Raw genomic sequence first — 21,492 nt, 5'->3', positions numbered from 1 at the left:
CCTCCAGGCCCCGCCGCGCCCCCTCCTCTCGCTGCAGGCCCCCGGTCTCCTCCAAACGTTGCCGCTTGTCCTGCCCTCGCTGGTTTGGCTCCATGGTTAGAGCGTGGGTCTGCAGACGGAAGGGTCCCAGGTTTGATTCTGGCCAAGGGCACATGCCTGGGTTGCGGGCTCGATCCCCAGTAGGGGGCGTGATTCTCTCTCATCATTGATGTTTCTCTCTTTCTCTCTTCCTCTCTAAAATCAATAATATATATATATATATTTTTAAAAAGTCCTCCTGGGCTCATTCACACACCCACTCAGCGCATATGTACTGCAGGCCTACCAAGTGCCAAGCACTGGGCATTCAGGATGGATACAACCTTGCCCCTGCTCTAGGCAAGCTCACAGGGTGGCGGGGACACTGTTACACCGTTGTGGCCCAGTGTAACCTGCTTTCACAGGTGAGTGCTGAGGCCTGTGCAACAAGCACGTTCTGTCCTGTGACCTGGGGCCCCACAGTTGAACTGGGTTTTGGGGATGTGTCAGGGTTGTCACCTGAGGGGTGTGTGCCAAGGAAGGAAGAGGCATTCCAATGAGAAGGAAAAGATGTGCTAAGACATTAAGGGTGAAAGAGCAAGACTGTAGGAGGAAAGAAAGAAGGTCCTTTTGATGATAGGCCCAGGGGAGCAGCAGGTGGCGTGGGAGGTGCTGAGAAGCCTCGGGTCAGACCTTGAAGGGCTCTTTGTGTCCTGTAGAAGAGTTGGGACTTTATCTCTCAGCCGTGGGAGTCAGCAAGAAGTTTCAAGCAGGTGGCCCTGACGTTGACATCAGCTTTGCTCGCCATTATCTCCCAGGCACCTGGGCTAAAGTCTGCACACAGCAGGGACTCCATAAATATTAGTGGAATGAATGTCAACTATATGCCAGGCCTTGGCTAGGTGCTTACATACACCCACTTATTTAATATCCACAGCAGCCCTGTGAACTTGTGGCTGTTTGTCCCCGTCCCTCAAAAGCAGTGCCAGCCAGGAGCACTGGGCAAGGGACTTAGGAGGGAAATGGACAGAGAGCCGGACCTGGGATGCAGATGTGATCCTTGTGAAGGAGAGAGGCAAGGAAGGAAGGCTGGATGGAAGGAAGCATCTTCTACGGCAGTGCAACTCTAAGAAAGTTCAGCAAGGCCCCGGAGGGTCCGTGCGCCAAACTGGCCTATCTCAGGAGCCCAGCACTTTCCAGGCCTCTAGTACTTAGTCGTGGGCTAGGAGCAGTCCTAGGAAACTGGCCTGGGCACCAAGCGATGAATATCAGAGGACAGATTTCAGAGCTCAGCATCTGGGCAGTTATGCTCTGCACTGGAAAATCTGAGCAGTGCATTTCCTTGGCCACCGTAGTAGTAGCATTCCCATTTTACACACCAGGAAACTGCAGCTCCACCAGATAAGTAGTAGCCTGACAAGCCCAACCAGTTGCTGAGTGGTGGATCTTGCCTGGACCAGAATGCAGGCCTAGTGGCCTCGGAAACCCTCCCGTCATCTCCCCTGGGCATTGCTGCCTCCCAGCTGCCATCAAGGAGAGTCTGGGGACAGGGAACTCAGCTGGGGGACTCTGCTAAGGACTTGGTGAGATGCTGTGATGCATTAAAAATGGTGGCAAAGCCCTAACCGGTTTGGCTCAGTGGATAGAGCATCGGCCTGCGGACTGAAGGGTCCCAGGTTCAATTCCGATCAAGGGCATGTACCTTGGTTACGGGCACATCCCCAGTAGGAGGTGTGCAGGAGGCAGCTGATCAATGTTTCTCTCTCCCTTCCTCTCTGTAAAAAATCAATAAAATATATTTTTTTTTAAAATGGTGGCAAGTTCTTGGACACTCCTGTGGAGAGGTGAGATCTGTAGCTTCTTCCTTTGAATTTGTGCTGGATTTAGTGATTTGTTAAATCAATAGAATATGGTTGAAATCACCATATCCTGGCACTTCTGAAGCTGGATGACAAATGTCTTGCAACTTTTGCCTGGGCCTCTGGAACTCGTTGCTCTTGGAGCTCTGAGCCACTACAAAGTCAGGTACCCTGGGACTTCCGTGCTGGACAGGACCCGGGAGAGACCGCAGAGAGACGCCTCCAGCCAGCAGGAGGAGAGATGCCTGGTTGGCCCCCCAGTGACCCAGCCATTTGAGTCATGGGCCGTAGACACATGGAGCAGAGTGAACCCTCCTTGCCCTGCCCGAAATGCAAAATGAAGGATTGTTGTTTTTGGCGTAGTGTGTTACTCAGTTTTAGGTAATTGGAACAGATTGTGAGGGGAGGGCTGAGCCTGGGACGTTGGCAGGGACAGTGGCTGCCCACTCCCAGCTCTGCCCAGCTGAGCAGTAGCCCCAGAGAACCAGACCTGGGTGGGGTCTGGAATGACGCAAGTCTTCCAAGTGTCGTGGCCACAGTGTCTGGGTGGTTCCCCGACCTCACATATCCACAAGCGGCAGCCCTTCCTGACCCCTGATCCTGCCCCATCTCTGCTGTAGGTCCCAGCTATCTAGCTGAGCTCTGCCCTGTGCCCCAGTGTGCCTAACCGGCCATGCTCGCCCACTCATCCTCGCTCATCCCCTTCCTAGGCGTCTTCTGCAGTCTCTGTGTGTCCTCTCTCCTTCATTGACTAGAAGAAAGATGATTTGGTAACCTGCCTGCCTGCATATGCAGCACCTAGCAGTTCAGGCTCCAGTTGAACCCCCTCTCCCAACTAAGACCAGGTTTTCTGTTTGCTGGCTCCACTCATGGGAGCAAACCCCATCATTACCCACCTGCGCCAGCCCCGGACCACCAATCCCTGTTCAGTTTTCCTTCTCATTGTCCATTGAGGTCCCTTTTGGCCTCTTGCCTGGTCCACGAGGGAGTAACAGACCTTGGGATGGAGGGAGAGACTCAGATTTACTAAACTCATCTCTGCGTGGGGAGAGCTTCTGAATGAGCGTTTCCAACCCAGTGGCCCTCCATTTACCTGCCCCCTGAGGTTCCCTCGCTCGGGCAACACCACTCTGTCGTCCCCACTGTCAGGCAGCTGGTAAGCTGCTTCCCCTTTAAAACTCTGGTTCAAACGACAAAAACCTCTTTCTTGGTTCCTCTTAGCACAGCTGACCAGACTAGCATTTTAAAAACGTATTAAACAATAAGAGAGAACAGGAAGGACCTAATTACAGAAAATCCAAACAACTTAATACACAACAACCTTATGTCCCCAAAATAGCCGCCTGTGTGATCCCACAGTAACTTCTGTCTCATTGTGAGGAGCAGACACCTGGCCTGGCTGTCTTCCTGTCCATCTTCTCCCCGACCCCAGGGCAGCTACTGACAGGGACTTTACCCCTAGCCCCCAAATTCTCAGACAAGCTTCCCAAAGCCCCTCCTCATTTCTGATCCACAGGACACGGCACTATGAAGTCGTGCGTGTGTGTGTGTGTGTGTGTGTGTGTGTGACTATGAAGTCGTGTATGTGTGTGTGTCTGTGTGTGTGTGTGTGACTATGAAGTCGTGTATGTGTGTGTGTCTGTGTGTGTGTGTGTGACTATGAAGTCGTGTATGTGTGTGTGTCTGTGTGTGTGTGTGTGACTATGAAGTCGTGTATTTGTGTGTGTCTGTGTGTGTGTGTGACTATGAAGTCGGGTATTTGTGTGTGTGTGTGTGTGCTGGCACGCCACAGGATAGCTCACCCTGCAGGTGACACTCCACCTCTCCATACAGGGCGTGGCTGCTGCATGGCAGGTACGACTAATGACTCTGCAGGGCGGGCTGTGTGGGAGGAGATTAGTGCTTCTACTAGGTAGACGGGAGGCTAACACCCTGGCAGGGAGGCAATCAGGAGCTTTGCCTATGGCAAGCATGTCAAACTCAAAGGCGAACACGGGCCAGATAACCAAGATTTAAGTTTATGTGGGCCGCAAAAAAACCCACAAAAAACAAAAGCTTTAATTTTCATAGAAACGTAGGTTTATTTAGAAAAGTATAGTTTAAAAAAAGAAGAAAAAAGAACAAGAGCCGTGATAAAATCAACGTTTTCCTGACACTTGGCATCTCTTCTCTTCTATCTTTCCTACTTCAGGGGAAATCTTGTTCGCAGTGATTACTTTCAAAACTAACCCACGGTGAATGTCAGTAATTCTGGATCTGACAGGAGACTTATTTCCTTCTATAATTATAAACAACTGCTCACACCGATAAGTACTTCCAAACATAGAAATAATTTCACATGCGAATTTTCGAGTATTTTCAAACCTGGCAGGTAAATATTTGTAAAATTCAGACCCGCCAACTTCACTGAATTTTGCCTTCAAATCTGAATCACACTGGATCTCAATTACCCCCATTTGCATTTGATTAGGTACTAATTCTATGTTTATTGAAAAAGTCGAAGAAAACTTGCCTTCCAAAAATTTAAAATCTGCAAACCTTGTTTTAAATTCAGTTCTAAGGCTTAAAACTTTTTCTGCATATTTTTGATACAATGCAGTTTCACCCAAACTTGATTTGTTCATGTTGCATGTCAGAAAGTACATTAAATCTTCATTTTTCAACTGCTTTTCCCAAAGAACTAGCTTACATTTGAATGCGTTGACTTGGTCACACATGTTTGTAATAATCTGATCTTTTTTTTTGTTGTTGCAGTTTTAAGTTTAAATCGTAGAAGTGTTTTGTTATATCAACCATGAAGGATAAATCTTGCAACCATATTGTGTCAAAAAACAGGCTTGTGTCTTGATTTTTAGTTATTAAGAACTGACATATTTCTTCTTTCAAGTCCCAGAATTGTTTAAGAACCTTGGAGCCAGATAGCCAACGTACCTCGGTAAAGTAGGACAAGCTGGAATATTCGCTGTCTAGTTCACTTAAGAAAGCAGAGAACTGTCGCCGATTCCTTTTGCGCACACCAAACGAGTCAGTCCAAGACTAATGACGTGGCCATCGGCTGCTAAAATATTTGCTGCTAGTATTAGTGGAGAGAAGTGGTGCGCTTGCACATAAGGTGCATAAGGGAAATGAATGCAACATGATTTTAGTAATCAGTCATTAGCAAACGTTGTAGTTCGTTATTAATAATTATGTATAACAGGATATTGTAAAAATTAAGTTACGACATTTTTATTAAAACGTTTCTTACATGCCGTTATATTGGCTGGGCAGCAAAAATATTCGTTGTGGGATGCATGCGGCCCGCGGGCCATGAGTTTGACATGCTTGGCCTATGGCTTCACTATACCTACAATCAGAAGGACAAGACTCTGAGGGGTACAAGTGCCCTTAGGCATGAATGCCTGTTGGTGCCTGTTTACCAATTACACATCATTCAGGACTCAGAACGAGAGAGAGAGAGGCCTTCCTTCACAGTCTCTAAGACAGCGGGGAGCAAGAGGGTTCTTTGGGCCCCACCCTACATGTAGAATATTGATATTATACTTAAAGGAGGTTCATCATATAGTCATCGTGCACTTTTATGTTAAAAGTGTTCATGTGTTCAACGTAAACACCACAATTTTTACAACCCTGTGTGGGAGGCAGTCTCCAGATATGACCGCCAGCAACTCCGTTCTCTGCGCCTCCAGTCAGAGGTGTTCATCCTCCTCCCCTCAGGGCTGGGCTGGCCCTGTGCCTGCTCCAACCAAGAGAGTGTGATGGAACTGATGGAGTGGCCAGTTCCAGGGCGAGGCCGTAAGGGGCCTGGCAGCTTTTCCCTTTACCTTCTTGGGATCCCGCCATGTAGAAGCTCAGATTGCACCACTGGTTAGAGGATAACTGGAGGATGTCACAGCCCATCTAACTCCCAGATGAATATGCTCATATGCTCATGGCACAGAGATGAGAAGCCCTCCCTACTGAGCCCCGCCCAACTGAAGAACTGGGAGCAAATGAATGAATGTGTATTAATGACTAAGTTTTGGAGTGGTTTGTTACACCAGGATAGAGAACCGAAACACCATGTTTTGTTATTTATTAATTATTTTAATATTCCAGGGGCCTAGAAATGAATGGAAGTGGCCTGGGCCTTGCTTACGTTGTGATCGGCCAGACTCTAAGAGGTTTCTAAATATCCTGGCTTCTGTACTATTGTTTGTAGGTGATCTATAAAAGGTACCATCACACCCGAGTGACATGATATTTGTTATTTCTAAATGTTTGTGGAGCATTCTTAACCTTGAGCAATGCAGGATCCATAAGAAAAACTTTCTGTCTTCTCCCTTCTGACCTTACCAGTCACCCCAAACTTCTTGCGTTTACAGAACTTCTTTATGACACAAGTTACAGCTCTCTGGACTAGAGCTTCTTTCTCATGTACATGATATCACAATCACAGAGTGCCAGGGCAGAGGGAGGCTGTGACGTTGTCCGTAACCCTGTCTGCTGCCTCCTCCAACCAGGAAGCCCTATGGCTTCCCCGTTATTATCTTTGTACCCTAAGCTAGGGGAATATATGATCAGTGTGTTTGGTTTTGGTTTTATTTTGTTGGGGTTGTAAGAAAATGAGAACCCTCTCTTCAAATCCTTCTCTCTTTTTGTTCCTCTGAAGATGCAGAACTTTTAAAACACAAGTAGGAAGAAATAACCTGTTTTTCTTCTTCTTCTCCCTTCCCTGAAGCCATGAGCATAGTCTCTTCAAACTGACAGAATAGGGGGAGGGGAGAGGGGAGACAGAGGAGCAAGGAGGAGAGAAGAAATAGTGGGCACTGAGGTTAGTGTGTCAACAATATCATCTGCTGCCTGTACATGTGCCAAACACTGTGCTGGACGCTGGACTCACATTACTTCATTTAACCTTTGCAATGCCCTATGGAGTAGAAGCTCTACCTCTATTTTAAGGATGAGGAAACTGAGGCACAGAGGTTGACAAAGTAATCCAAAGTCGCATGGCCAGTAAGAAGCAAAGCTAGCCCTGGCCTGTTTGGTTCAGTGGATAGAGCATTGGCCTGTGGACTGTAAGGACCCAGGTTCGATTCCGGTCAAGGGCACATGCCCAGGCTCAATCCCCAGTAAGGGGCGTGCAGGAAGCAGCCAATCAATAATTCTCTCTCATCATTGATGTTTCTCTCTCTCTCTCCCTCCCCCTTCCTCTCTGAAATCAATAAAAATATTAAAAGAAAAAAGAAAAAGAAGAAGGAGGAGAAGAAGGAGAAGGAGAAGGAGAAGGAGAAGGAGAAGGAGAAGGAGAAGGAGAAGGAGAAGGAGAAGGAGAAGGAGAAGGAGAAGGAGAAGGAGAAGGAGAAGGAGAAGGAGAAGGAGAAGGAGAAGGAGAAGGAGAAGGAGAAGGAGAAGGAGAAGGAGAAGGAGAAGGAGAAGGAGAAGGAGAAGGAGAAGGAGAAGGGGAAGGAGAAGGAGAAGGAGAAGGAGAAGGAGAAGGAGAAGGAGAAGAAGAGCAGCAGCTAGGACTGAAACCCAAGCCCATCAGACACTTAGCCAGGTTCAGCCTCTTAACCTCTTCGGGCTTCTGGCCTCGTGCATTCTGAGAGCAAAAGAAAAAAGGAGTGAACATTGATGGAAAAGCTGTGCAGTACCAACATTCTTGGTGACATGGGCAACCAAGAAGGGCAGTGGGATTGGCATTAGTTGTTTGAGAGAAGGAATACTTCTGGTCTTAATGTTGGACTAGAATGGTGAGCCAGGGGTAAGATAAGCTGCAGGTGCCCCTCCACCTCAAGGTGCTAAAAGTGTAATTCCCAATGCATGCTATGATATGAACAGTATTCTCATCTGTTCTCACTTGAGGTAGTTTGATGGTACTTTCTAGAAGCAAATGAAGCTTGAGTAGTGTGTTTATTATTTTTTTAAAGAATAGTTTATTGCTATTTTGAGAGAGGGGGGGGGGAGAGAAACATCGATGTGAGAGCACAACATCAATTGGCTGCCTCCTGCATGCCCCTACCAAGGATTGAGCCTACATCCCAGGCATAGGCCCTTGACCTGGAATCAAACCAGCAACCTCCTGGTGCACAGGATGATGTTCAACCAACGGAGCCACAGAGCCCAGGGCTTGAGTAGAGTGTTTAGATAGCCATTTAACTCAGTGTAGCAACAACAGTGTATTATGAAACACCAGGGCAGTCTGATTCCGGCAGATCATGATTCCTGCACATTATGAAATCAGGGCTAAATAAACAACATAAGAGCTTACAGTTATTCGTTAATGATTTTGCCTGGGCAGAGTTTGCTTTAAATGAGAAGGCCAAGTTTACTCAGTATCTATCTCTGGTGGGGAGAAAGGGGCAATGAATGATGACGAAGAGCTACCTGAGGGTCAGGAGAGTCCTTGTCAGCCCTGAGTGGAGAGCAGATGGCTGGGAATGAGGCAAGGGTTAGGGCTGGGGGTTAAGGCGTAGACTGTGGAAAGGGTGAGGATCAGACCTGCACCTCACCTCTGACTTAGTGCCCACAGGACTCTTGGCCACGAATCACCCTGACCTCCTGCCCTGAACCTCTTTGAAAGGATTATCCTGAAGTGGATCCAACTTCAGAGAAGATTGGTATTCAGTTAATCTTACAACTGTTGGGTTAGAAACATTTCCAGTTGTCTGGTAAACAACAAACACTGTCTCTTTTCAGCCTTAACGAAGAATGCTTCAGAATATTCATGACAATTGATTGCTTCAATTGCAATGCAAACTAGCTTGAGCAGCATTTGTAATTAAATCAGAAGAGACAAAGATAGCAATCACGGTCTTCAAAAAGTTACACATAGACTTGCCCTACCTTCCAGAAATCCCACTCCCAGGTAAAGACCCAAAATGACTGAAAAGAGATATTTAAACAAATGTTTGTACTCAAACGTTCACAACAATATTATTCACAATAGCCAGAGATGGAAACAACCCAAATGTCTATCAGCCCATGAATGAAAAAACAAAATATGGTGTATACATACAATAAAACAGTATTCAGCCATAGAAAGGAGTGAAGTACTGATGCGTGCTACAAGTTGGATGGAACTTGGAAATAGTATGCTAAGTGAAAGAAGACAGACACAAACGGTCCCGTATTGTAAGATGTCCAGAATAAGTAAATCCTTGGAGACATAAAACTGATTGGTGGTTGTCAAGGACAGACAGTCCTAGCTGGTTTGGCTCAGTGGATGGGAGCATCGGCCTGCGGACCAAAGGGTCCTGGGTTTGATTCTGGTCAAGGGCGCAACCAATCTATGTCTTTCTCTTTGTCTTTCCCTCTCTCTTCCACGCTCCCTAAAAATCAGTGGAAAAACATTCTCGGGTAAGGATTAACAACAACAAAAAAGGATATAATCTTTTGAAAATTTCAGTAATGGTAAGAGAATTCTAGAAAGTTCTAACACATTTTTCCCCAGAGAACAAATGAAGTGAATAACCAGCCATAGGTACATTCTCTGTTGTCCAAGAACCTCTCTGGGTGTTCACCTGGCACTGTCTGGGACCCCACGGCCCTGTCATTCTCTCAGCAGAGCCAGCACCCACACTCAGCTTCCCAAGGGACTGGTGACTTCCTCTCAGCCTTCCTTACCTCCCCAAGGCCCCCAGATATAGGGCAGCTGGTATTCCTGATAAACCTCTATGAAGAATCAACACCCTAGGCCTGGCCAGTGTTGCTCAGTGGTTACAGTGCCAGCCTGTGCAACGAAGGGTCACAGGTCTGATTCCTGATCAAGGGCTTGTACCTGGGTTGCAGTTTTGATCCCTGTCCCTGGTTGGGGTGTGTGCGGGAGGCAACCAATCGATGTGTCTCTCTCACATCAATCTCTCTCTCTCTCTCTCTCTCTCTCTCTCCCTCCCTCAATCCTCCCTCCCTTCCCAAACTACCTGGCATTAAGAAATATGCTTATTTCACTACAAACAGGGCCAAGGCCACTTTCTCACACTTGCCCTACAGGAAAGGAGATCGATTGAGGGGAGGGGGTCTAGGGGAGGAGACAGAAAGCTTTCTCCTCTAGAAACAGAAAAGTTACTGTGTCCAGCGGCTTGACCCTGGTTTTGTGAGTTTTCCTTTACACCAGTGACGCCTATTCCTTACGACGTGGGTGATACTGTAGAATTAGTGCCCAACTCTTTAACAATCAATGACAAGCCCCAAGGGATCTACCCAGCACCCTAATAGCTATATGTGAAACATAAAAAACAAACTGCACATTTAAAACGAAGGGTCTTTGGCTATTATTAAAAAAACAAAAAACAAAAATAACACATATTGGCAAGAATATGGAGAAAAGGGAACCCTTGTGCATTGCTGATGAAAATGTAAATTGCTGCAGCCACTAGGGAAAACAGTAAGAAGGTTCCTCCAAAAATTAAAACTAGAAATACCACAGGACCTGGCAATCCCTCTTTTGTATATGTATCTAAAAGAATTAAAATAGGATCTCGAAGAGCTATCTGCCTTCCCATGTTCATTGCAGCATTATTCACTATAGCCACTATAGCCAACACATGGAGGAAACTTAAATATCCATTGATGGCTGAATGGATAAAGAAAGTGTGAGATACACACACACACACACACACACACACACACACACACACAGACACACACACACACACACACACACACACACACTATAATATTATTTAGCCTTAAAAAAGAAGGAAATTTTAACATTTGGGACAACCTGGATGGGCCTGGAGAGCATTATGCTAAGCAAAATATGCCAGTCACAGAAAAAGAAGTACTACATGATAGCACGTACACGAGGAATCTAAAATTGTCAAACCCAGAGAAGCAGAGCGTAGAATGGTGGCTGCCAGGGGCTGTGGAGAGTGGAGACAGGGAGGTATTCGTCAAAGGCTGCAACCTTTCAGTTATACAAGGTGGGTAAGTCCTAGAGATCTACTGGACAGCGTGGAGCCTATAGTTAACCAGACTGTATTGTGCCTTTACAATTTTTAAAGAGGGCAGATTTTAAATATCAGACACACCATCTCATGATAAAGAGGGTGGGAGGAAACTTGTGAAGAAGATGGATATGTTTATGGCATGATTGTGGTGATCATGGGTGTATGCTTATCTCCAGGCTCATCAAGGTATATAAATAAATATGTACAGCTTTTTGTATGTCTATCATACTTCAATACAGCGGTTAAAAAAAGGAGGAGGAGGAGGATGCTAGTCGAATATACTGTCAGAGTTCTACGTAGAATGTTGAACGGCTGAGCAGGTCCAATCCTTTACTTGAAATAAAATCTTAATATTAGAAGGTGCAAAATAATACTTTTCAAATTGAGTCTCCAGTCCTTCCAGACATCACCCACCTTGTGGAGCTCCGGGGATGTCTCTCTGATTCCCTGCATAGTTTTTTCCTCTCCCCCAGCCCCTCCCCTGAAGGGGCTCTCAACTCCTGTGGAATCACCAGCTTCTCCAGGGGATCTATAGCATCAGCCCAGCCTTTTCTTGCTAATGCTGAAAGCCTTTCAAATTCTCTATGGACTGTCTTATCAAAAGTTAAATATTATCTGCTATATACCAGGCTCTGTTCTAAGGACTTCACAGACATAAAGACTGTTTTGAAGGGCTGGGCAGGGGGACGAAACACCACCTGGCTGTGGATGTTCCCACCACGGAGGACCTCGGCTGAGCAGCTGGTTGAGGGCTTGGTCAGGGGTTCCAACTGAAAGCTGAGAAGAAAAGCAGGTGGGGAGGGTCCATAATGATGCAAGGCAATGGATCGTTGGGGCACAAGAGCTTCCTGGCAGGGTCAGACTCGCATAGGTGGGTGCCTCGGGCTACCGATCATGTTGCCCCCCTTCAGACCATGTTGTTACAGATTTGTTCACCATCGAAGGGAAGGCTTTGTGGAGGCTGGGGGAAGAGGTCAGCCTCTTTTCAACTTCAGCTCTGGGACCACATCTGCATACCCTGTCAGTTAAAGAAAGCCCTATCCGCACTGGAAGCACTTTATTTTAACTCCAGACTGGTCTTTAGGGGTCTCATCCCCAACCTACCAGTGGCTTATCCAAGGGGTCCCTTAAACACGGACAGTTTTCCTGATACAGGGTTCAGTAAAGAAAGCTGTTTTCTTGGTACATTCATGGTGAGTCTTAGGTCATTTGCTTCCTGGGGGTGTCTTGGTAACATAACACCCCCTGTTTATACTTTGCCAAACATCTAATTTTGAGCAGAATTAATCAGAAGCAGGCTGACTCCTGTTAGAAGACAGCAGAATCCTGTGTAACCCAGAATTATTACCGTCGGTCCAGGCGCAGAGCAGGAAGTGTCCTGGTAGTTCCAGTCCTCCGTGGAGGCCTCGGCATAACTTCTGATTGCCCTTCGGGCCTTCTGTTTTCTCCTCTGGCCTTTCAGCTGGCTCCCCGATTCCCAGTTTGGGCCTGTTTCCTGCTTCATTTTCCTCCCTGCCTTAATGCCCCCTACACACACTCTTTCTCTACTCCAGCGATTTTCAACTGGTGTGCCGCAATAATTTTTTTAAATATATTTTTATTGATTTCAGAGAGGGAGAGAGGGAGAGAGAGAGAGAGAGAGAGAGAGAGACAGAGACAGAGACAGAGAGAGACAGACATCAATGATGAGAGGGAATCATTGATCGGCTGCCTCCTGCACAACCCACACCTGGGATCAAGCACGCAATTCGGGCACGTGCCCTGACTGGGAATCAAACCATTACCTTCTGGTTCATAGATCAATGCTCAATCACTGAGCCACAGCTTGCCGGGATGCAAGAATTTTTAAAACACGCACAGCCTGACTATTTAGTCAGGGGCACTGACATCTATTCCCTTAGATTGTAAAAACAAACAAACAAACAACAACCAAGAGCCAACACAACAATAGCCATCTGGTGAGAATGAATCAAAATTATACCTATTGGCAAAAAACATTAGTGTATGTGTGCCGTGAGATGCACAGGTTGAAAATCACTGCTCTAGTCTCTTGCTACCAAAGTGTGATGCCAGGACAGGCAGCATCAGAACCATCTGGAAGAGCTTGTTAGAAACAGAAGCTCAGGCCCACCCTGGACCAGAGGAACCAACATTTGCAGAACTTCCCATGACCCATGTGCATCCTAACATGTGGGAAACACAGCAAGCTAGATCATAATCCTTCAAGGCTGTGTCATGACCTTGGTTCCTACTGCTCCTCCAATGGACCTCAGAACTGGTATTTGCCCTTTCCACTCCCACCCTCAGCCCACATGCACCTGCACTTAACAGTGTCCCTGGCCTACCCCCCACTCCCAGCGTCTCTCTGGACCACCGGTGAGCAGTGTGTCCTGGAACATTCAGGCTTGACCTTGGCATAACTGGCATTAACTCAGTCATGCCCTGTCTCCCCAGATTCTGATGGTGTTGAGGAAATGCAATTAAAAAGAAAATCTCCTGCCAACCCAGGAAACCTCTCCGAAAAAGAGAAAGGAAACAGTTTTATTATTGAATATGCATTAAACGGCATCACAGGCAGTCTGCTAAAGAGATGGCAAAAAGAAAAAAGTCTCACCCTTTTATATATCCAGGCAGATACAGCCTATTCCATACATGCTCTCAAAATGAATAATAACGGGTTCTCAAGTGAGAGGGCATGACAGCACCATTTATCACACATAGTTCATCCTATATTTGCTTGGTAATTGGGTGGCCATCCGTGTCAGCAATTATCCAACAGAAAAAGAAAACTTTCTGTATCTTTAGGACAAGAGAGAGATATTTTTACAACTTGGAGCCAGGCACCTGCTCCCACCCTCCCACAGAAAGCGAGGTATAGGCATGTTATCTTTCTTGATGATTACATATAAAGAGATGGCTCCAAGTCCTTGAGAAAGACATTCCGGGATTATAAAGATGGCAGGGGACTTATTTAGCTCTGAAAGAGATTTACATACATTTCAAAGGGACACAGAGAGAATTTACAAGTTTTCTAAAGAAAAGCAGAGGAGGAGGAGTCTCTTTCTGTTACTAAACCAGAGAAAATTCTTTTTTCTTTTCTCCATTTGCATTTACCCTTATGATGAACACCCACCTGCCTCCAGTACCCAGTGAAGCTGTACCCACCCTTCCCAGAGGCTAATTTGACTAAATAGTTTTAGAGGCAGGAGTGGGGTTCAAGGGAAAGAATGGCAAGTGGGTTTGGAGGAAGCAGACGGGTCAGTCTGGGCAGGGCGGAGAGGAGAGAAGCAGCCAGACCCCAGGATACCTGAGATGTGCCGGCCCGGTGTCTGCCATCTGTCCGTCTCAACTGTTTCTGATCAGTAATTGCCTCTTACGTAGGCAGAGCTTCTGATAGAAATAACTCATTGGTAATTTAAATAAGACTTCAGAGCATGACAACAATGGTCAGGACTGTATAAGCGCTAAGAGAGGGAAGCTAAAGGCCTTGCTAAGAAATGACATGTGTCTGTAAATGGGCCATGGTTTTTGTAACACAGGAGAAACAACAACAGAAACCTAGATAATTACTGTTGATGACGTAGGTACTCCAATGAATGACCTTACCAATATTTGTTCCCCTCTTCTAGAGATTTCTCAAATTCATTTTCACTAAGAAGTTGTTTTTTTAAACTGCCCCAAGGGACACTGTAAAAATAATTTGCTTTGTTTACCACCTAGTGCAATATGAGAAGAAAAAGATTTTAAACTGCCCCAAGGGACACTGTAAAAATAATTTGTTTACCACCTAGTGCAATATGAGAAGAAAAAGCAAGTTTTCCTCTGGATCCTGAGAAATGAATGAATGAATGTAAACTCTTGGATACTAAGGGTACCAGATATGGTGGTACTATTACTTATACAAATGAGAGGAAGATCTTTGCTGTGTGTCCTCAAGATGTGCTTTGTGGGAATTGAAAGTGAGTGCCCTGCAGAAGAGGATATAGGGATTTTATTGTGCTACACGGGCACCTTACTCTTGACACTGGATAGAAATGGAGAAACCAAGGCACAGAAAGATTCAGCCATGAGATTATTTCTGCAGCGTCTGGAGGAGTTCCTGGAGCATAGCAGGTTCTTAATATTTGTTGAAAGTTGAATATCAAACCATTGGCTGAGGTGGGAGGAATTTAGGGATTCTAGTTCAGGAGGGATGAGACTTTTTGGTCATCTCCGTACTAGGTATTACTGTTCTCGAGCGCTCCATGTGTGGCTGTCCTCATCTAGTGTGCGTTCAAGAGCGCTTCAGGGTGGAATACACCTAGAAGCGAGCTCTACTTCTGTGTGAACTCTACGAGAGCAAGACATGGGTTTTGCTTATTTCTGTGCAGTACAGTGGGACACAGAAGATACAAATGCTGGTTGGATTTGGCTAAAGCTGTCTATTGAGAACCTTTGTATTTGCTGAAGTTTTGAAAGAGAGATGGGGGGAGGGAGAGAAAGATTGATTGATTGATTGATTTGGGGAAAGGAGTTGTGTTTTCAAAACCTCAAATCTGTTTTGGCTCCCTCCTGTAGCAACAGCCATCGGCTTTAACAGTCTTATTTTTCCCCTGAAGAGACCTTACCTTACATCTGCTCGGGTATCTGCCTTCTCTCCCTGTTGGTAAAAATGTCTGAAATTGTGGGGAAGCATGGGACTTGGTTGGAATGTCTGTAAGGAGGATTCTCCAAAAGGTCGGGGCCTCTGAGGGGACCTTGCCCACCTACCTTGACTTTTCCAAACAAGTCTGATCCCCTGGGTATTTTGCTAGAATCTCTAGGTTTAGTCTTTAAGACATGACCTTGTAGAAGCATGTGCTTTCTCAAGGATACTTACCCTGCTGGTTGTATCTAGAGGTTAATTTTAGTTCAAGCTGTTGTTACAATAAAAAGCTAAGGAGGCAGGCAATCAGGGCTATTTGCTCCTAAAGCAAACTAGCTCCTTAGCTTCTCTTTTACAGAAACGTGTGTCAGAGTAATCATTCACCTGTCGCTCAGTAATCATTCACCTGCCGGTCAGCCCCAGCATGAAATGATTATGAGAGACTGGATGAAATGCATGTGGACCATTCTACGAAAATAGGCATTACCTGACAACCGAAATCCAAATTGGATTTCATTTTCTAAAGGATGTGACTTTGTCCTTAGTGAGTAAGTTTATAGTGTGAAGACAAAACACACCAGACCATTAAGTGGATGATTTTACTCAGGTTATTGCATCAGGAAAAATGCTCATTAGGAAGGAATGAACATCTCAAAACAAAAATGAGGATCTAGGGTTTCGTAGAGGCAGGTATGCAAGAGTCATGAGGAAGGGCAAAGACAAGCCTTATCTCTGATAGGCAGGTTGTCTTTTGTGGCTTAGCTGGAACACAAAAAGGTGGGAAGATTGCTCAACTGCTTTCTGGGAGCACAGGGCTCATATAAAAAGTTCACTGTCAGCGGACTCAAGTCTCTTTGTGTTTGAATCCTGCTTCCATCACTTAGTAGCTGTGTGACCTTAAGCAAATTACTAAACCTCTCTGTATCTTCATTTCTTCATCTATCAAATGAAAATAATAATGGTACTTACCTCATGGAGATGTTGTAAGGATTAAATGAGATGAAGCATATAAAGTGCCTGGCATTATATATGTGTTCACTGAATGTTACTTAGATTTGTAAATATTCTGAATAGAAATTGGGTTTACAAGGAGGGACAAAACTTGCTGGGGCTCTCATATCAAACTTTACAAAATGCAAGGAGCCTCATTCAGATAAGACAAATTGTTTTTATGCCTCCCTAAAATGTTGATGCAAAGAAATGCTGAATACATACAAATGGAATAACTTAGAAACTTTCTTTTAAAATGCTAAGTGATAAAGTCACTTAAACAATATGTGAATCCTTTTCTTGTGTATATGTGTAAATAGTTTTCATTTATATACAATGGTCCAATGGAATTTGTTTAAACAAATAGTTTAAGATGATGACCCTTTATTATTTCATTTTGGGGAATGTTAGTCTTTAAAATTATATTTTGACGGATTTAAATAGTAATATTAAATTAGATACATTTTATTTTAGGAAAATAGTTTTAAAAATATGTTTGCAAGCTATCTATCCTCAATAAAATAAAGGGGAGCACTGAGGGGAGGCCTCTATTGTACGCCAGGGACAGTGGTAGGCACTCCCCATGTTTTCCTTTCTTTACAGTAATCCTGTGACAGAAGTATTATTAACTCAATTTTACATTTGAAAAAAACTGGGTGAGTCTCAGATTAAATAATTTGCCCGAGATCATGAAGCTAGTTACCAGCAGACATGGATTCCCACTTAAGGGCTCAGCTGTTGAGGGGGAAAAAAGTGGTTTTCATGTTCATAATACCACCCATTACCATGTCCTGCTGTTTCACCAAGCTGGTTTGAGAATCACAGATGCACAGATCACTGAAATTCATCAAATGATTCGATTTAGAATCCCCATTTCAGATATCCTCTAAATTATAGTCCTAATATTTCATGGGGGCTTAACTACATGCTAGGCACTGTTGTAAGCACTTTACATGTGATAAAACTCACTTAATCCTCCCCAAATCCAATGAGGTAAGTGCTATTATTCTTCTCATATTTACAGATGAGGACACGGAGACATAGACAAGGTGGGTGATTCCCTGAGGTGGTACAGCTAGTAAATTATAGAGCAAATCCAGGCACCTGGTGCCAATGCTCTTAGCACTCTTATACTAGCTCTGACACCAAAACAGAGTGGAATAATCAGTTTGAAATTTGTACATCTATGAAGTGGTTTAGAGAGATTAAAGAACATTTGAATTAATTGACCCAACCCAATAGAAACCTGTCAGGTTGGCTATTCAAGTTCAAGTCACCCTATAGTTATCACATGAATTTTATTTTTTTAAATATATTTTTATTGATTTCAGAGAGTAAGGGAGAGGGAGAGATAGAAACATCAATGATGAAAGAGAATCATTGACAGCTGCCTCCTGCACGCCCCCCACTAGAGAGTAAGCCCCTGACCAGGAATCAAACCGTGACCTCCTGGCTCATAGGTCAATGCTCAGCCACTGAGCCACGCCCGACCAGGCATTCCATGAATTTTAAAAGAAAATAATGAAAACGGCCAGACATTAAATGATTCACCCCAGTATATGCACAATTGCCCAGGTTTCTTCATTTCGGTAGTAATTGGGATGTCTTACTTCAGTTTAATGACACTGGTGAGAATTCAAGTCCTTTCTCAGACACTCCAAATGCTCCTTGTTTCTAATTTCTTAGTGTATATATTGACCATAATCTGAACTCCACTTGAGAAAGCAGCGTAGCCTTTGAGGCCAGAGTTGACCTTTGAAATCATGAAGCAGTTGTAAGACTACAAATCATAATCTCAGCTCCTGTCTGAGTGCAACTGACAAGAAAATCAGAGGACCCAGAATCCTCTTCAACTAGGAGCATGTAAAATTGCCACAGAACTTTGAAACAGCTCTGCTTTATCCAGTACCTGTCACTAGCTCTGACTCTTTGCTTCACCATCTGTCCTGTGCTTTTGTTATTACTGCAAACTAATTTGGTTGGCTGTGGAGCAGGTATCTATACTAATAAAAGGGCAATATGCTAATTAGACCAGACGTCTTCGGGACATCCTTCTGGCCGTCCTTCCAGACAAAGCCACAGTGGCAGGGGCCGAGGCAGAGGCGGTTAGGGGCGATCAGGCTGGCAGGCAGGCAGGGGAGTGGGTAGGAGCCAGCAGTCCTAGATTGCAAGAGGGATGTCCTGGATTGGAGAGGTGCAGGCCGGGCTGAGGCCCCCGCCCCCCAGTGCACGAATTTCTAGTTGTTTCATAATCTACAGTGTGTCTCAGTGTCACATAGTAACTCTTTTTCTGGCAACTTTTATGTTTTTTCAACTTCAGATACAGCATATGGGTTAACCTTATTTTTTAATTCATGGCACTCCATTATCAATTGGGTATGCAAGGCCCTTGCTTATCATTTATGCAAGGGCTCAGCTGTTGAGGGGGAAAAAAGTGGTTTTCATGTTCATAATACCACCCATTACCATGTCCTGCTGTTTCACCAAGCTGGTTTGAGAATCACAGATGCACAGATCACTGAAATTCATCAAATGATTCGATTTAGAATCCCCATTTCAGATATCCTCTAAATTATAGTCCTAATATTTCCTGGGGGCTTAACTACATGCTAGGCACTGTTGTAAGCACTTTACATGTGATAAAACTCACTTAATCCTCCCCAAATCCAATGAGGTAAGTGCTATTATTCTTCTCATATTTACAGATGAGGACACGGAGACATAGACAAGGTGGGTGATTCCCTGAGGTGGTACAGCTAGTAAATTATAGAGCAAATCCAGGCACCTGGTGCCAATGCTCTTAGCACTCTTATACTAGCTCTGACACCAAAACAGAGTGGAATAATCAGTTTGAAATTTGTACATCTATGAAGTGGTTTAGAGAGATTAAAGAACATTTGAATTAATTGACCCAACCCAATAGAAACCTGTCAGGTTGGCTATTCAAGTTCAAGTCACCCTATAGTTATCACATGAATTTTATTTTTTTAAATATATTTTTATTGATTTCAGAGAGTAAGGGAGAGGGAGAGATAGAAACATCAATGATGAAAGAGAATCATTGACAGCTGCCTCCTGCACGCCCCCCACTAGAGAGTAAGCCCCTGACCAGGAATCAAACCGTGACCTCCTGGCTCATAGGTCAATGCTCAGCCACTGAGCCACGCCCGACCAGGCATTCCATGAATTTTAAAAGAAAATAATGAAAACGGCCAGACATTAAATGATTCACCCCAGTATATGCACAATTGCCCAGGTTTCTTCATTTCGGTAGTAATTGGGATGTCTTACTTCAGTTTAATGACACTGGTGAGAATTCAAGTCCTTTCTCAGACACTCCAAATGCTCCTTGTTTCTAATTTCTTAGTGTATATATTGACCATAATCTGAACTCCACTTGAGAAAGCAGCGTAGCCTTTGAGGCCAGAGTTGACCTTTGAAATCATGAAGCAGTTGTAAGACTACAAATCATAATCTCAGCTCCTGTCTGAGTGCAACTGACAAGAAAATCAGAGGACCCAGAATCCTCTTCAACTAGGAGCATGTAAAATTGCCACAGAACTTTGAAACAGCTCTGCTTTATCCAGTACCTGTCACTAGCTCTGACTCTTTGCTTCACCATCTGTCCTGTGCTTTTGTTATTACTGCAAACTAATTTGGTTGGCTGTGGAGCAGGTATCTATACTAATAAAAGGGCAATATGCTAATTAGACCAGACGTCTTCGGGACATCCTTCTGGACGTCCTTCCAGACAAAGCCACAGTGGCAGGGGCCGAGGCAGAGGCGGTTAGGGGCGATCAGGCTGGCAGGCAGGCAGGTGAGTGGTTAGGAGCCAGCAGTCCTAGATTGCAAGAGGGATGTCCTGGATTGGAGAGGTGCAGGCCGGGCTGAGGCCCCCGCCCCCCAGTGCACGAATTTCTAGTTGTTTCATAATCTACAGTGTGTCTCAGTGTCACATAGTAACTCTTTTTCTGGCAACTTTTATGTTTTTTCAACTTCAGATACAGTGGGTTAACCTTATTTATTTTTTAATGGATGGCACTCCATTATCAATTGGGTATGCAAGGCCCTTGCTTATTCATTTATGCAAAAATCTCATTCTGTTTCTTTCTTCACTCAGCACCTCACCTTAAAAAGTCTAACCATGTTTTTGAGTTTATATTTAGACTGTTGCTTCTAACTAATGCCCAGTTTTCCATTCATTTTTACCCATGTTCACCACAGAAATGGACATGCACATTGCCTTCAACTCACCAATTCTAGTAATAATGCTGCCACAAATATCTAAATACATATTTTCTTATGGGTGAGAATTCCTCTGGATTCCTGTACCAGGCAGTGGAAATGCTGGGTCATAAATAACATATGAATCAGTCAGGGTCCTACTGGAAAACGAAAGCCACTCTGTGTAAAACCAAGGGACTTTAATGCAGGGAGTAGGTTACAGAGCTGATGGAAAGATCCTGAAGTCAAACAGGATCTGAGGTAACAGAGATTAGTAATAGCAGGCAAGCTCTACCACATTGAAACTGCAGGAATTACTTGTAACAGGAGCCCGAGTCTCCTGTTACACACAGCCCCTTGAATTATAGCCTCTCCGCTTAATAAGGCTGGGAAGTCACTTCCAGTCTTTACAGCTCAGCAGTTTCAATGAAACAGACCTGGAAACAGTCTGTGGGATAAGGTTGTTATGGGGATTTCAAAGGTCAACTATGGCAGTATGGAGATAATCTAAAGCTATGCTCTCCAATCGAAATATAACGCAAGTCACAAATGTGAGCCATATGTGTAATTTTAAATTTTCTAGTAGTTATATTTTAAAAAGGAAAAAGAAGTAAAAAGAAACAGATAAAATTAATTTTAACCCCTAGAGTGCCGGGGAGTGCGATGGCGCTCCTCCTGTCTTTCGCCAAAAGTGCCGGGAGCGCTATCGCGCTCCTCCTGCAGTGTCACTATTAGATGCTAGTAGTTCACTCTTTTTGTGGGAAAAAAATTTAAAAACCTTAACTCAAAATGCCTTGGCAATTTTAGCATAGTTCCTAGGATATTGGTTGGCACTCAAAGGGTTAAT

At 44.6% G+C, this 21,492-nt stretch overlaps 1 protein-coding gene across 1 annotated transcript in view; it reads left to right on the top strand.

The window, feature by feature from the left end:
* Positions 1 to 5,270: 5,270 nt before the first annotated feature.
* The window catches only part of FAM47E (family with sequence similarity 47, member E), a 48,666-nt gene continuing 32,444 nt past the window's right edge, over positions 5,271 to 21,492 (top strand). The window contains exons 1-2 of the mRNA XM_014544866.1: positions 5,271 to 5,278; positions 11,434 to 11,442. Coding sequence (XP_014400352.1) covers positions 5,271 to 5,278; positions 11,434 to 11,442 — 17 coding nt within the window. The remainder of the gene's footprint in view (positions 5,279 to 11,433; positions 11,443 to 21,492) is intronic.

This window comes from Myotis brandtii, unplaced genomic scaffold, assembly GCF_000412655.1.
Source record: "Myotis brandtii unplaced genomic scaffold, ASM41265v1 scaffold111, whole genome shotgun sequence".
In the NCBI taxonomy this organism is placed as follows: domain Eukaryota; kingdom Metazoa; phylum Chordata; class Mammalia; order Chiroptera; family Vespertilionidae; genus Myotis; species Myotis brandtii.
Note: the sequence above shows the minus strand (reverse complement) of the source record. Positions and strands in the feature narration are given on the sequence as shown.